Consider the following 16410-nt stretch of genomic DNA (forward strand, 5'->3'; position numbering starts at 1 on the left):
AAGCCCGTCGCCCAGGTGATAATATTACTTGCCCTTCTTGCTTGGGATGGGCATGATTATATTAATGTGTGTTGGGGGACAGGCTGTAGGCAGGCAGGATCCTTATAGCCTAAGGCTTAGTTTTAAGACTAAGCCTTTCCCACCCTTTTTGATGTAGGGTGGTGCTCTCTCATGAGGAATCCCATTATGTCTCAGATAAGTGACTTTGTATCAGAGACTTCCTTGTTTATATATTGGATTAAAGGTTTTGAATCTACACTATAAAGTGGGGCAGACCAGGACTCGGTTCCTGAGATTAGCATTAGAGAGGAGAGCAGAGAAAGGCCACATGGAGGAGGCCAGGAGAAGCAGCCAAGATGGTGGAGTGTTGAGGGAAAAGCCAGTTTGTGCAGAGTTTGTGCAGGGAGAAGGAAGGAGATGGGGAACAGAGTTGAGTAAGTCTGGTGAGCTAGAAACCTTTGATTCTAGGAAACTCAGATAAGTCAGTGGCTTTGGGAGCCCTGAATGGAAAGGGAAGTGTTTTCCCATTGTGTGTATTTCTTGCCCACCGAATGCAAGCTAGGATTAAAGCTAATGGCCCGCCAGTTCTTGGCTTCATTGTTCATTACCATCTGTCCGATACTAATGCGAACCTGCATGGGCCAGGCGGCTGTGATGGTGACCGTGTATACTGGCTTCACAACTAAAGTGTAGCAACGAAAAAACTAATGATTGGTGCTTCTCATCTCTCTTCATTCCTGTCTGTCTGTCCCTATCCCTCTCTCTGACTCTCTCTGTCTCTGTAAAAAAATAAAAATAAATTAATGGAAATATATTAAATAATACCTGACAAAAAACAATAAAACTATTATTTAAGATATTTCCAGCCTGACCAGGCGGTGGCACAATGGATAGAGCTTCGGACTGGGCTTCGGACTGAGATGTGGAGGACCCAGGTTTGAGACCCCAAGGTCACCAGGTGAACGCAGGCTCATCTGGTTTGAGCAAGGCTCACCAGCTTGGACCCAAGGTTGCTGGCTTGAGCAAAGGATCACTCAATCTGCTGTAGCCCCCCAGTCAAGGCACATATGAGAAAGCAATCAATGAACAACTAAGGAACCACAACGAAGAACTGATGTTTCTCATCTCTCTCCCTTCCTGTCTGTCCCTATCTGTCCCTCTCTCTGTCATTCTCTCTCTGACTCTCTCTGTCTCTGCCACAAAAAAAAAAAAAAAAAAAGATATTTCCATATTGCTTCTTGATTGGCATCCTCACTTGAAATTTTTTTACCTGTGGATGGAATGAACATTACTACAGGCACTTAGAATACACTGTTGCACAGATGAATGTTAAAAAAAAGTAAGGAATGTAAATTTGTGATTTCCATATTGCGCAGCTGCTCAGGCACCCACCTTAGAGAGAACCTTGATTACAAGTGCCATTTTAACAACCTGTTTTCCAAACTCAACAAAAAATTAGGTATCAGTTCTGCTGAACCAGTGCAAACCGGCTGAATCCCACCACTGGCCAGGGTCTCTTCCAGGAACCTACACGCCTAAGGGACAGGGTGGGGGTCAGACAGTCTCTGCAGGGATTTAGAGGAAGCCGTCTCTGTCTGGCTGGGGTCTAGCTGGAACACGTTGTCGGGCCGTAGTCAGGCAGAGTCCAGTATCACCCATGTCACTGAGCAGTCTCTCCACAGCGCATTAACTGTGCATCTGAGGAATGGACTTGAGGTTATCTAAATATGCTTTTTTAAATCTAGTATGCCTACTGTTGCCCTCTGAGAACACTTTGTCTCATACTAGCAGTATTCAGTTAAATAGGTTAGTACCTTTCACCAGTATGAAGAAATGATCAGTCGCCATGGTAGAAACCAATATTCTAGTCTTATTACTTACAGCCAATGGTGGATAACAAAATGCCCTGCGCCCACACAAAGATGTCCATGCCCAAATCCCCAGAATCCAAGTGAATGTGCTACCTAAAATGGCCACAAAGGCTTTGCCAATATAACAAATTAAAGATCTTATCATGGGAAGAGTATCCTGGATTATGGAGGTGGGCCTAGTGTAATCACAGGGTCCTCATAAGACAGAGGCAGGACAGTCAGAGAAGGAGCTGTGACCAGGGAAACAGAGGTCAGGGAGGAAGGGATTTGAAGATGCTAATGTAAAGCCAGAAGGCAGGGCTACCATCAAAGCAGCGGCCCGGCCCTTGCAGGTTCCCATTGGATTCGGAAAGTCGGTAAAGAAACAACGGAGCTAAAAACTGATGGGCTGTCATCTTTAATTCTAGCTTGCACCCGGCGGGCAAGTAAAACACACACTGGGCTCCAAAACCCACTCACATTCAGTGCTCACAAAGCTACTGACTTAATCTGAGTTCTCCTAGAATCAAAGGTTTCTAGCTCACCAGACTTATTCTCCTCAGTTCCCCATCTCCTTCCTTCTCCCTGCACAAACTCTGCATAAACTGGCTTCTCACTCAACACTCCGCCATCTTGGCTGCTTCTCCTGGCCTCCTCCACGTGGCCTTTCTCTGCTTTCTCATGCTAATCTCAGGAACCAAGAGAGCAAGCTCCCATTCTGTCCCCATTTTATAGTGTAGAAATCCAAACCTTTAATCCAATATACAAAATAGGAAAGTCTAATACAAAGTCACTTATCTGGGGCATGATGGGATTGTACCACCCCACATCAAAAAGGGTGGGAAAGGCTTAATCCCAAAACCAAGCCCCAGGCTACAAAGATCCTGCCTTCCCACAGAGACACACATTAATATCACCTGGGCAACAGCCTCCACATGGGCAGCGCCATCTTTAACAAAGTGAGCATAATATATTTTATCTGCCCAACAGCTACACTTCTGGCTTTGCAGGTGAGGGCCTCACGATCAGGAATGCAGGCACTCTCTGGAAGCTGGGAAAGATGAGGAAGTCTGCCCTACAGCCCCCAGAAGGAGCTCAGCTTTGCAGGTTGAGAGAGAAAGAAACCCTCCTCTACCCTCGAGGCTTTTCGGGCTGGTCTAATAATCAAATGGACATGAGACAGATCAGCAAGAGGAAATAACCAAACTTAATATATGTGGGAACCCTGCATACATGAGAGAATGAGAGAGCCCACGTGCAAGAGAGGTTCAGAGAGAGAAAGGAGGATCAAGGTACACAAGTCATTCTGAACTAGGGATGAGGTAACACACCTTGGGGGCTTCAAAGGGTCATTGTGGGATGATAAGAAGAGCAGACATTTAGTAAATAGAAGTTTGCCCTTCCCTATAGATATGTCAAAAGAGGATAATGTCTTATTATGGGCAAGGCCCGAATTTAAGTTCTTCTAGAGGGGGCAGAAATTCCTATTGCTAAAGTTGCCTAAAGTAGCTAAAGTTGCCTTAGGTTAAAACAATACGCATACTAGAGAGGCACATCTTGGGGTGGTTCATTCTGAACCCTCACACCAGCATAAGACTGTTAACCCCATAAGACCCATTTGGACTTGAACCATAATAAATTTATGTTGCTTTAAGCCACTAAGTTTGTGATAATTCATTACAGCAGCCGTAGGAAACTAATTCACTGCCTCACAAAATTATTTATCCTTCTTTCCTTTGCCAGTAATATATATTTGAATAACATAAAATTTGAAAGGTAAATTAAATGATGTGTTATAAAAATACCTGAATATTTTTCGATCTATAGCATTTGGAGATGGTATGCCTTTATTAACTGTAGAAAATAAAATTGAATAATTGTATATGAGTAAACCAGATGCCGAAAGTATTTATTTATTCACAGTAAATTCCCAGGACTCCATCAGTTATATTGCTTTAAATTTGTAGTAATTTACTAGAGCAGGTCATTAGACAGATGCACTTTGACAAATTCTAGTTTTGTGTAATTAAACATGAAGTGAATAAAGAGGGTATTTGGGTCTGTATTTCTTATATCAGATTATAAATAAGTTGTATTATTGGCTGTAAGGCCAGGAGCCACCATCGTGGCCATTCACATGCAGGTTCCCATTGGATTCGGGCAGACGATAAAGAAATGGCGGAGTCAGAGGATGGGGGGGCCATCCTATTTATTGGTGTCTCACCAAGACAGGCAAACCACAAAAGAAGACAAGGGAAAAGCAGAAAACCAGCTCTTCCCATGAAGGGCAAGGGATCAGGGAAGCCCCTGCAATCGTGATAGCAGGAACTGTGTGTCCAAGCTCCTGGTCTGTCCCACTTTATAGTGTAGTAAACCAAAATCCCTTAATCCAATATACAAACAAGGAAGTCTCCGATACAAAGTCACTTATCCAAGGCATAATTGGATTCCTCATGAGAGTGCACCACCCAGATCATACAATCAGTCAAGGGTGTGGGGAAAAGCTTAGTCCTAAAACCAAACCTTAGGCTACAACAACCTGGCCTGCTTATAGCCTGTCCCCCACACCCAATATAAGTCACAAGTGAGCAAACATATATATCATATTTACAAACTTATTTGACCAACATTGGCACAAAAACCAGTAATGCATCACACCATTACCATTTTTATGCCTAGCACTTTGAGATAATTTCTGAAAGCAACTACTAACTAATATGTTTTTTTTATTTTTTAAAGAAAGAGCAATGAAAAGAACACACAGGAAATTTAAAAGATCTTTGCTTTCTTTTTTTTATTTTTTGATATGTCCCAGGACCTATATATAGTATTAATTGATTGGAAAAAAAGTTTTTCCAAAATACATTTTTCTAACACTTTCTGGAGCAGTGACATTCTAGATAATAGAAAGCTACTAGCATCACACTGGCTGGTTAGCACAGCTGATTGGTGAGTTGTCCCAATATGCCAGGGTTGCAGGTTCAATCCCTGGACAGAGCACTTACAAATACCACCCAGTGAGTGCATAAATAAGTGGAACAACAAATCAATGTTTCTATTTCGCTAAAATTAATAAATTTTTAAAAAATTATTTTAGAAAATAAGAAAATCCAGCATCTACTGCTGATCTAGATGGACAACATACAGTCCTTGTATTTTTATCATACAGACCTCTTTTTAGTTCCTTCCAAGTACCTAAGAAAGGTAAACTTTATTTGAGAATGTCAAATATGTTACTTATGTTATTTGTTCTCTCAACAACATATGAAGGTCAAGAAGGGTTTTTGCTGGCCTTTATTTTCCAAAATAAACTGTATGTTTTTATATCAAAATAATTTGTTTTATTGTCTCTTTTCTTTTTTCTTTTCATTTATTTTTTTTTCTGCACTTTAATTTTTTTCGTTTCTTTCTTGATTTGAAAATAGTGCTATGCCCTTGGATGATGACAGAGATTAGACTATTCGGCACCCATTTTCTCTCTTTGCTAATCTACCTGAGAACACCGGATATGGGTTCTCTGTCTTCGTCTCCACAGGCTACGCCCATGAGCCCACTTCTCGTAACTTTCTTCTCGGTGGCTGGTAAACCAGGCCATGATGTAGGGAGAAAGAGGAAGTCATGGAGAAACTAGGACTTGGCCTACACCACAGCCACTCCACCCAATGTCATGAGGCAAGCCAGTCTTGTGCCTAGGAAGTGGCCCATGTGGTATAATTTCCTAAATTCTGGGAAAAACTTGCTTCTATAAACATCTTCCCTTCTCTCAGTTTCACAGCTAGAGTTTCCCTAGTTTTGTTTAAATAGGTAGCTTTCCCCGACCACTCTGTTAAAACACAGATATTCCAAAATAAAATAAAAGTAATTCTTTAAGGCTCATCAGGCAGTTATATCAGAGTGTGGGTGAATTACCAGATTCCTTCCTGAGAGTTGATTTGATGGGGAGAGAGAACATGAAAACCTTGATAGCTAAGGAATGGGAGACATTGATTTATGTAAGAAAATGATTCCGCCTGACCTGTGGTGGCGCAGTGGATAAAGCATCGACCTGGAATGCTGAGGTCACCGGTTCAAAACCCTGGGCTTGCCTGGTCAAGGCACATTTGGGAGTTGATGCTTCCTGCTCCTCCCCCCTTCTCTCTCTGTCTCTCTCCTCTCTCTCTCTCTCCCCCCTCTCTCTCCTTTCTAAAATGAGTAAATAAAAAAAAATTTATTAAAAAAAAAGATTCCACAAGAGCAGGCTGTTCACAGGGAATCAACATTTCATAGGTTACCCTAACATAAACCTTTGTTCAAAGTATAATGATCTATCAATTCCTTTTCCTTCCTCATCTATGAATCTGGGATGCTGCCTTCTGCACCCCCATGACCACCTTCCCCCTGCACCTTCCACTCCCCTCACCACCACCCCCCCACCCAGTAAGGACATAACCTAGTGGTAACTCTGTGGACACCAATTACCACACTCTCATTACACCTTAGGGAAGATGAAGGTGCCTGCTTTGCTTGAAAGAAAACAGGTTGAAGATATAGTTCAAATGCTCCCACTAATATTAAAACATATTAAATATGTTTAAATATTATATAAATATATTAAAACATATGTAGGCCTGACCTGTGGTGGAGCAGTGGATAAAGCATCGACCTGGAAATGCTGAGGTCGCCGGTTCGAAACCCTGGGCTTGCCTGGTCAAGGCACATATGGGAGTTGATGCTTCCAGCTCCTTCCTCCCTCTCTCTCTCTCTCTCTCTCTCTCTCTCTCTCTCTCTCCCTCTCCTCTCTAAAATGAATAAAACAACAACAACAACAAAAAAAAAACATATGTAAAGATATGTTAAAATAAGTCACATTACTTCACACTCCTTAGGATGGCTGTAATAAAAAAGACAGATAATAACAAGTGTTGATGAGGATGTGGAGAAAGTAGAACTCTCATACACTGCTGACAGGGTTGTAAAATGGAACAGTTATTTTGGAAAACAGTCTGGCAATTCCTCAGATGACTGACTATGGAGTTACCATATGACCCAGCAATTGCACTTTGAGATATATACAAGAAATGAAAACATAATGTTTACACAAAAATCTTGTGCACAAATTTTCATAACAGCAAAAAACTCATAACTGCAAATATGTGGGCAGAATTTAAATGGCCATCAGATGATTGGATAAACACAATGTAGTATATTCAGACAGTAGGACATTATGCAGCAATAAAAAGGCAGGATATTCTAGAGTATCATGCTCAGTGGACGAAGCCAGCCATAGAGGACCACCTATTATATAATTCTATTTATATGAAATGATCAAAATAGACTGCTGAAGAAAAGTTGCTTAGGACTGCAGGAGGAGAGAGTGACTATCGGTATGGGGTTTCTTTATCCAAAAGGATGATGAACATGTTTAAAATTTATTGTGGTGATGGCTGCCCAACTTTGAAAACTATTGAATTGTACACTTTAAGTGGATAAATTATATTGTGTGTGAATTGTATCTCAATAAACTTATTATAAGGGAAAAAAAAGAGTAACATGACCACAGAGGCCAGAATCTTTCCATATACCATGTCGAGGAATTCACAAACTTAATTCTCACTGGAGCTCAATCAACCCAAAGATGCTGGATCCTGACACCTGTCTTATCCTCCCCAACACCCCCAGATTCCCGAGAAACTCACCAATCCAAGTGGCATTCAACCCAAGGTCCCCTCTCAAACCCCTACCTCCAAATACCAAGAACTGCTTGCTGATTTTATGGTTGTTGAAGTGTAACTTGCAAGGTTTTTATTGAAGAAAACAAATTCTTATTTAGAGTAGGTACATCTTATGTATATTTTTTAATATATATATTTTTTCAATGCAATAAGAGTGCTAGACACTGCCTACAGCTGGGACAGATGAGAACAAGACAACATGAGCATTTATGACAATGATTCAAATCATAAATAATTACTTTCCAACAGTAACAATATTCTCACTCCCCCACTATAAACCTAACACCGTGATCAACTTCTACTGTGAAATTTTATGAAGAAAGTAAGCCCTGTTTTAGAGAAGAGAAGGAAATGAAACCCCATCAAGGAAGGTGACTTGCCCAAGGTCACACAGAGCAATGCCATTAGCCAGCAACTTTCTCGAGTTGATTATGAGGCTCTTGACGTCATGTGAGTGTCCCACTTCCTGACCAATGGAATATGCTCAGGAAACATTCTGTGCTGTTGTCTTTGGTTTTTCTTAAATCTAGTTAATAAACAAACATTGCGAGTCCACCTCCCGAACCTGCCGGAGGATGTTGCTGAAAGCTGGCCTCTCCCGTGCTCCTCCCCTCCTCCCCACCCCTCTCCAGGCTGTTTCCTCACAGCCACAGCACCACTCCCTGAACGGTGGTATGTCATTCCCTTGCTTTAAGAAACAGTTTAGCCAGATGTAAATATAGAGCTGAAGTCATTTTGGAATCTTCTAAAGAGAGGCATTTTAAAGAAGAAGAAATCCTCTATATAGTTGTATGTGCTCCTCACGTTGCCCAACATGGTGCTTTAGTAGAGTAGATCTCAGCAGCCACGTGTCCAGCACTCGGGTCCAGCGGAGATGCTATGGGTTGCGAAACCAAGCAAGGATCTTTGAATCAACTTGAGCTAGTTGCTGCTTCTCTTCTCCTGGAATCTGTTTTCCAAATGTCCTTTAGTATGTCTTCAGACCTCAAATTCTTCCTTCCCCCATCCCAGACCATTTTGCAGAATCTCTCTCTTTTCTCAAACAGATAGCAGTGGAACCCACCTTTTTGTTGTTGTTGTCTATTTCTAACCTCCTCCCATTAACCGTCAGCATCTACATTGCGATTCTAGTTGCTTTATAGAAAAAATTTCCACTCAATTTTTCCTCTGAGACCAAACTAAAAGGTCTTTACAGCCAAGAAATCTGAAGGACAGAGTTGGAAAAAAATGATACTCTGTTACTCCAAAAAGTTCACAAGCCACCTTTCCAGAGGCATTCTTATTGAAATAAACTACTATAAAACCTTTGTATCATTGCTTCAGTATAAGAAACTAATGAAAGCTCTAGGTTTGCATGAGTCTTAGTGCAAGCATTTTGTGCTGATCTCATCGTTACCACTAACTGGGGGAGAAGTGTCTCCCCCGGTAGTTTCCATGGGGTTAGTCCACTGAGGCCAAACGATAGTTCTGTGTATCCAGGACCAGCTTGCCGATTCTGCACATTCAAGTTCCACACGTGGGGCATTTTGGGGATGTGTAGTGGGTTCAATAGTGCCCCACCCCACCACTGCCCCAGATATGTCCACCTGGGACTTGTGAATATGACCTTATTTGGAAAAAGTGTCTTTGCAGATGGAATTAAGGGTCTTGAAATGAGATCCTCTTGGATTAAGGTGGGACCTAAATCTAATGCCAAGTGCCCTTAAGAGAGACAGAGGAAGAAAGGAAATGAAGACAGAGACAGAGATTGGAGTGATGTAGCCACAAGCCAAGGACACCTGGAGCCACCAGAAGCTGCAAGAGGCAGGGAAGGATCTTCTCCTGGAAACTCCAGCAGGAATACACTGTCAGCATCTTGATTTCAGACCTCCGACCTCTAGATTGTGAGAGAATAAATGTTGGTTATGTTAAGCCACCAAGGTGGTGATCTGTTATGGCAGCCTTGGGAGGTCAACACATAGAGGGCTGAGCGGAAGAGGCTGACACAGTGTTGCGCTCTCTTGAGACAGGGTGGAGGAGGGGGGAGCGCCCAAATCCAGGTTATTCCCCTACCTACCCCACATACAAAGGAACATCTGGTGAGAGACACCTGGCCTTCAAGTCCAGACCATCCCGGGAATTCTTTTTTTTTTTTTTTTTTTTTTTTTTTTTTTTTGTATTTTTCTGAAGCTGGAAACGGGGAGAGACAGTCAGACAGACTCCCGCATGCGCCCGACCGGGATCCACCCGGCACGCCCACCAGGGGGCGACGCTCTGCCCACCAGGGGGCGATGCTCTGCCCCTCCGGGGCGTCGCTGTGCCGCGACCAGAGCCACTCTAGCGCCTGGGGCAGAGGCCAAGGAGCCATCCCCAGCGCCCGGGCCATCTTTGCTCCAATGGAGCCTTGGCTGTGGGAGGGGAAGAGAGAGACAGAGAGGAAGGAGGGGGTGGGGGTGGAGAAGCAAATGGGCGCTTCTCCTATGTGCCCTGGCCGGGAATCGAACCCGGGTCCCCCGCATGCCAGGCCGACGCTCTACCGCTGAGCTAACCGGCCAGGGCCATCCCGGGAATTCTAGTGGCTTCTAGGGATTGGCTGATGTACTCAGGATCAGCAGAGCTTGTTTCTATACCCCCCCCCAAGTTTTTGTTCTTAATTTTTGCCCCTCTGTCTGTCTTGAGTAACTTGCTCCTTCTTGTAATGCTAAAGGATAACAAAGACCACAGCCCTGGGAGTGCAGGGCTGTTTGTCCAGCGCCTGTCACCAGCACAGTACTTTGCCCTTGAAAGTGATAAATAGTAGCTGAAGGCAGGATTTATTTAAACACGTGGAAGAAATAGCATCTGCCTCATGACTACTGAAAAGTGGGCTGCACCCCACCGGAGAGTTTCGGATTCAAATCTGGGACGAGGCCTGAGAATTTCTTTTGTCACAAGTTCCCAGGTTCATAAGGAAAATATTAAAATAATTAATAGATAATAATACAACAATAAACTCTGTGTTTCACAGACTCACAACTGTAAATCTACTTTTGCCCCACCCTGGATAAAAGGAGCAGCTTTAAAATGGAGCTGGAGCTGCCATCCCAGAGGAACTGCCTTGAGCATCTTATGCCTCAAACCTTTGGAATGTCAAAACAGGGCAATATAACCTTTGGACTGTTTGCAAAGATAACAAGAAAGCAACTGTTTTGACTAGTGGACTGAAAGTTAAAACATTGTTTGGAATTAGCAGTGTTATGTGAGCTCATCTGCACCGATAAAAACGCCTTCCTTCTATTGATATAATTGTTCCCCTTCCTTTTCTGAAATACCCATTACCTTGGTCTCCTAATCAGAACATTATTTGGGCTTCTGCCTGAATCAGTGCTTCCCCATAGCTATTCTTTTATCTCAAATAAATGCTTGTTGTCTCTCACTCTTGAAAGGCCTTTTATCTTGGGGGTTAACAGGGTCTAGAACAAGAACCTGGATGCCAAGCTTCATGAACTTGACAACAGAAATACCACCCTGTACAGAAAACTTCTATCAAAAAAAAACCAACACAAAAATCATCACAAGCTTTACCTTTCTACCCCTGGCTTATCTGATGGCAGGACACAACCATGAAGCATGCAAGTGTTCTTTCCTTCAGTCAACGCTGCATTTTTCTACTTGATGTAACGTTTCTACTTGTAGCCCCATGCCTTCAGGTTACATCAGCTGCTGCCCTGCTTGTATCAGTTAAGCCACAACAGGAACAGATTTCCCCTCCCGGTGCTCGGGAAGAAAGCCTGAGGGGGGCAGGTCTAAGTACCTGTGTGGAGGAGCTGCCTGGGTTTCTCCTTCCACACCACAGAATTCAAGTCAAGCTGGGGGAATTGTTAAGACTCAAAAGTTAACGGAGGCAGATGGATACACAGAAAATGTGATATGTGCCTATAACGGAATATCATTCACCCTTAGAAGGGAAGGAAAATCTGACATGCTACAACATGGATGGATTTTGAAGACATGAGTGAAAGAAGCCGGACACAGAGACAAATACCTTTTGACTGCAGGATATGAGGTTTCTAGAGTAGTCAAATTCATATAAACAGACAGTAGAAGGGTGACAGCCAGAGGGAGCGGAGAGTTAGTATTTAATGGGTAGTGTTTAATAGTTTATTTGAAAATATGAAAAAGTTCTGGAAATGGTTGGTGGTGATGGTTGCATAAGAATGTGAATGTACTTAATGGCAGTTAATGTACATTTAACAGTCAAGGTGGTAACTTTTACGTTATGTCTATCTTACCACGGTTTTCTTAAGGCGAAAGAAAGTCATTATTTCCATTTTTAATGTTCCTATCAGCGTTTGCAGAGCACAAGTCTCTCAAGTCAGGCAAGGAAACAGAAAAATGATGTGGAGATAATCGCTATATTATTTTTTATTTTTGTCATTTTTAAAGGGTAGGTAGAACCTTCAGAAATGCTTTCCTGGGTTCACACTCCAGGTGAAGCTGTACTTCCAGGCCCACACGCGCGCACACAGGGAACCGATCGGTGCCCCTCCCGCCTTTGCTTCCCGGGGCAGCAGCGTGTTCTCAGGGCAGTGCTTTCCTAAGTGGGGTCCCTGGAGCAGCAGCAACATCACCCTATGACTTCCTAGAAAGGCAAGTTCTTGGGCCGCATCCACAACCTACCGAGTCAGCAAATACTGAGTGAGGCAGGGAACCTGCGTTTGAAGACACGCTCCAGGTGACTCAGATAAGCGCTCACGTTGGGGCGTCCCTGGCCCAGGTCTCCCGGTGCCACCTGCCCTCGGACCTCTGGACCTCCGCCATGGGCCTGAGGCGGAGCAGAGGAGTCCCGGGGCTGGACACCGACGGGTGGTTTCTGTGCTGGGCTCAAGGGGCACTAACCTCTGCTCCCTGCTCTCTGCCGCCTCCGAGGGTGGGGCCCGGCGGCCCCGCCCGCACACCTCCGGCAGCACAGGTGGCTGGGCAGAGTTTGGAAACAAAGTCGTAGGAGGAACACCTTTAAAAAAGTCTTCCCGGCTGAGCTCCTCGTTTGCTAGTCGCAGGAACCCCCTGGAGCCGCCACCATGGGTAAGAAGCTCGCGGGGGCGGCCGGGGCGGGGTCCTTGGGGAGCAGGGGCGCGCGGTCGGGGCGCTACAGAGGGGTCGTAAGGGGTCTGGCCGGGCTGCAAACCTGGTCCCCGCGGTCGCCGGCGGCTCGCGGACCTGCGCGCGGAGCCCGGAGGGCTGGCACCGCGGGGAGGCTCAGGGAGGCGCGGCAGGGGCACGTCGCCGCGAGCCGGGTCAGTGGAGCTGACGCTCGCGGGCTCCGGGGAGGTGATCGCGCGCGGATCGCCCTGACAGGTGATGTCCTCGCTCCCGGGGTGCGGAGGCGAAGGGCCGTGAGGCGCCTAGACTCAGAAGTTGCAAGAATGAACGTAATAACCTTGACCGGCCCGTACCTGTTGGGAATCCTGTTCTGGGTTTCCACCCTGTGGGCTGAGAGCGCGCTGGATGGCAGGGCCGGAGAGAGACCTGGTGTGCAGCACTCGGACGGTCTGTCTCATTGTCCCGTGCCGTGTCATGGTTATGAAGTGGCAGTATGGAGCCTTCACACCTGGGACTTCCAGTTGTGGCTGACTGTGCTGTTCCCAAAGGGGCTCCAGCCTCTCTCTCAGGTGCAGGCTGCCAGCAGTGGGCGCTTCCCAGGCCGACCGACTCCTCGGCTGGAGTTCTGGATCCCGCCTCAAACACCATGCGCTCCTCAGTCCAGTTAACTTTTCTGAGAAGTGCTCTGAATGTTTGCTTTGGTCTTCAGATGGCAAATACCTGAGTAGCATCTGTGCTGAGATACAATTTCCCCAAAAAAAGCTCCAATCAGGAGACCTGATTACTGGTGAATGAGCACAGTCAGCCGTTGAAGGTAGTCCCCAGTGAATTAACTTTCCAAATTGTAAAATGGGCATTAGTGGGTTTGAGGGGGGTGTTTTTTTCTGAAGTGAGAAGCAGGGAGGCAAAGAGACTCCGGCATGTGCTGGACTGGGATCCACCCCGCACGCCCACCAGGGGGCAATGCTCTGCCCATCTGGGGCCCTTGCTCCTTTGCAACCAGAGCCATTCTAGCGCATGAGGCAGAGGCCATGGAGCCATCCTCAGAACCCTGGGCCAACTTTGCTCCAATGGAGCCTTGGCTGTGGAAGTGGAAGAGAGAGATAGAAAGGAGAGGGGGAGGGATGGAGAAGCAGATGGGTGCTTCTCCTGTGTGCCCTGACTGGAATTCAAACCCAAGACTTGCACACACCAGGCCGACCCTCTACCACTGAGCCAGCCAGCCAGGGCCTGGGGGGGGGGTGTTTGCAACTGAGATTGGCATAGCATGTGAGTAGCAACAAAAAGTTTATATGTCGCCTGACCTGTGGTGGCGCAGTGGATAAAGCGTCGACCTGGAAATGCTGAGGTCGCCGGTTCGAAACCCTAGGCTTGCCTGGTCAAGGCACATATGGGAGTTGATACTTCCAGCTCTTCCCCTTCTCTCTCTGTCTCTCTCTCCTCTCTCTCCCTCTCTCTCTCCTCTCTAAAAATGAATAAGTAAAATAAAAAAATAAAAAAATTTAAAAAAAAATTAAAAAAGTTTATATGTCAACACCAGTTCTATGTTTATTCAAGTCTTAAATTTTCAATAACTAGATTTAGTAAATTAAACAAATAATTAGCAAATGTATTTAGTAAAGAACTAGCAGTAACTTCCCCTTCTTAAGAACAGATCTTTGGTGCTTAGATTATGCCAAGTACAGAGGCAGATTAAGGTCAGTAGAAGACTGGGACACAGAAGAAAATATTGGGCCCCTTAAAAAAAGAGAGGGAAAATAAAAATACATGTTAACCATATTTTTAAATAAATAAACAATATTATATACTATTAATGTTAAAATTGCACATATGAAACCAAACTTGGTGTCATTAGAAAAAAGTGTCAAGTTGGGGTTTTGCTGGGCCCTTCAGAAGTCGGGGTCCCGGGCACCTGCACTGTGCACCCACTGTTAAATCTGCCTGTGGCCAAGATTCAGATCCCCTGGTGACTGAGGGGAAACACTGGGAACGGTTGGGGAACGCAGAGGGAGGGAAGGGAGTGGGGAAACGGTCACAGGAAAATGTTTGCTCTGAGCTGATTTTGTCTCATGTATCATAGGAATGCATTTTCACACCTGGGTCTTTCACTCTCTGTGGGAGTGGAGGGACAGAAGTTATGACCAAATAGGAAAGTGAGGGAGGCGATGAGAGTCAGTACTGTACCAGTAAGGAATTATTTGGATTTGGTAACGTAAGCAACAGGAACCCGCAAGAATAAACTGGATAGAAAGTTGCTTTGAGGGTGAGGACGCATAGTTAAACCTGGTCACAGTATCCATTAGAATCTTTAACTGCCAACCAACCCTTTGCTTTTAAGAAGAGGCCACAGGCTCTGGCTGGTTGGCTCAGTGGTAGAGCATCGGCCTGGCGTGCAGAAGCCCTGGGTTCGATTCCCGGCCAGGGCACACAGGAGAAGTGCCCATCTGCTTCTCCACCCCTCCCCCTCTCCTTCCTCTCTGTCTCTCTCTTCCCCTCCCGCAGCCGAGGCTCCATTGGAGCAAAGATGGCCCGGGCGCTGGGGATGGCTCCTTGGCCTCTGCCCCAGACGCTAGAGTGGCTCTGGTCACAACAGAGCGATGCCCCAGAGGGGCAGAGCATCGCCCCCTGGTGGGCAGAACGTCGCCCCCTGGTGGGCATGCCGGGTGGATCCCGGTTGGGGGCATGCGGGAGTCTGTCTGACTGTCTCTCCCCGTTTCCAGCTTCAGAAAAATACAAAAAAAAAAAAAAAAAAAAAAGAAGAGGCCACAAACCTTTCTTGTAAAGGGTCAGATAATCACCTTGGGGACCATCCAGTCTCTGTGGCAACTACTCCACCCTTGTAATTCAAAATACGAAAACAAATGGACGGAGCTATGTTCTAATGAAACTTTATTTATGGGCACAGAAATTTGAATTTTATATAGTTTTCAAGTGTCACAAAATAGCCTTTAAAAATAGTCTTTTTGTCATTTAAAAATGTAGAAACCACTCTTAGCTTGTGAGCTGTAGAAAAATAGGTGGTAAGTCGGATTTGGCCCATGAGCCAGAGTGTGCCGATCCTTGCTTTAAAGCAGTGGTAGTCAACCTGGTCCCTACTGCCCACGAGTGGGCGTTCCAGCTTTCATGGTGGGCTATAGCGGAGCAGCCAAAGTATAAATAAAAAGATAGATTTAACTACAGTAAGTTGTTTTATAAAGATTTATTCTGCCAAAATTAGCGAAAATCTGACATAAAGTACTTGGTAGGTAATTATTATTCTATGCTTTAACTTGCTGTAACTCTGCTTTATAAATTTTATAAAGTAAAGTTACTTCCCTACTTTATAAATCACCATTACTGTGGAACTGGTGGGCGGTTAGAAAATTTTACTACTAACAGAGATACAAAAGTGAGCAGTAGGTATAAAAAGGTTGACTACCCCTGCTTTAAAGTATTGGTGTGCGAATCAGAGAGGGTTTCCCAAGAGCTTGCTTGTGTAGTTAGGTCTCAGAATGGCTGGGAATCTCTCAAGTGACTGGAGAGCAACCTCTGAGGACTTTGTGGGGCTGCTTTGGCTGAAGATTTCGAATATTCTATCTCTCTTCAGTCATCCCACCCCCATTCCTTCACCCAGTGGTTAGCAGCCCTCTACATTAAAAGTTGTTGCTATCACAAGTTACTTTGTGATAAAAACCATAGAGCCTGCTCTGTCATTTGCTACACATTTGCCTTTGAAAATTAGTGTGTGGAGAATTCAAGTTCTGTAAACCAGGCTGATCTGAGAAATTCACTCACTTAACGAAGGACCC

General features: G+C 45.0%; 1 protein-coding gene across 1 annotated transcript in view; it reads left to right on the forward strand.

Moving 5' to 3' along the window:
* The first annotated feature begins 12359 nt into the window (after positions 1–12359).
* Positions 12360–16410, forward strand: part of SLC15A1 (solute carrier family 15 member 1) — a 55231-nt gene continuing 51180 nt past the window's right edge. The window contains exon 1 of the mRNA XM_066380652.1: positions 12360–12604. Coding sequence (XP_066236749.1) covers positions 12601–12604 — 4 coding nt within the window. The 5' untranslated portion in view covers positions 12360–12600. The remainder of the gene's footprint in view (positions 12605–16410) is intronic.

The sequence above is a fragment of the Saccopteryx leptura genome, chromosome 4, assembly GCF_036850995.1.
Source record: "Saccopteryx leptura isolate mSacLep1 chromosome 4, mSacLep1_pri_phased_curated, whole genome shotgun sequence".
Classification (NCBI taxonomy): Eukaryota; Metazoa; Chordata; class Mammalia; order Chiroptera; family Emballonuridae; genus Saccopteryx; species Saccopteryx leptura.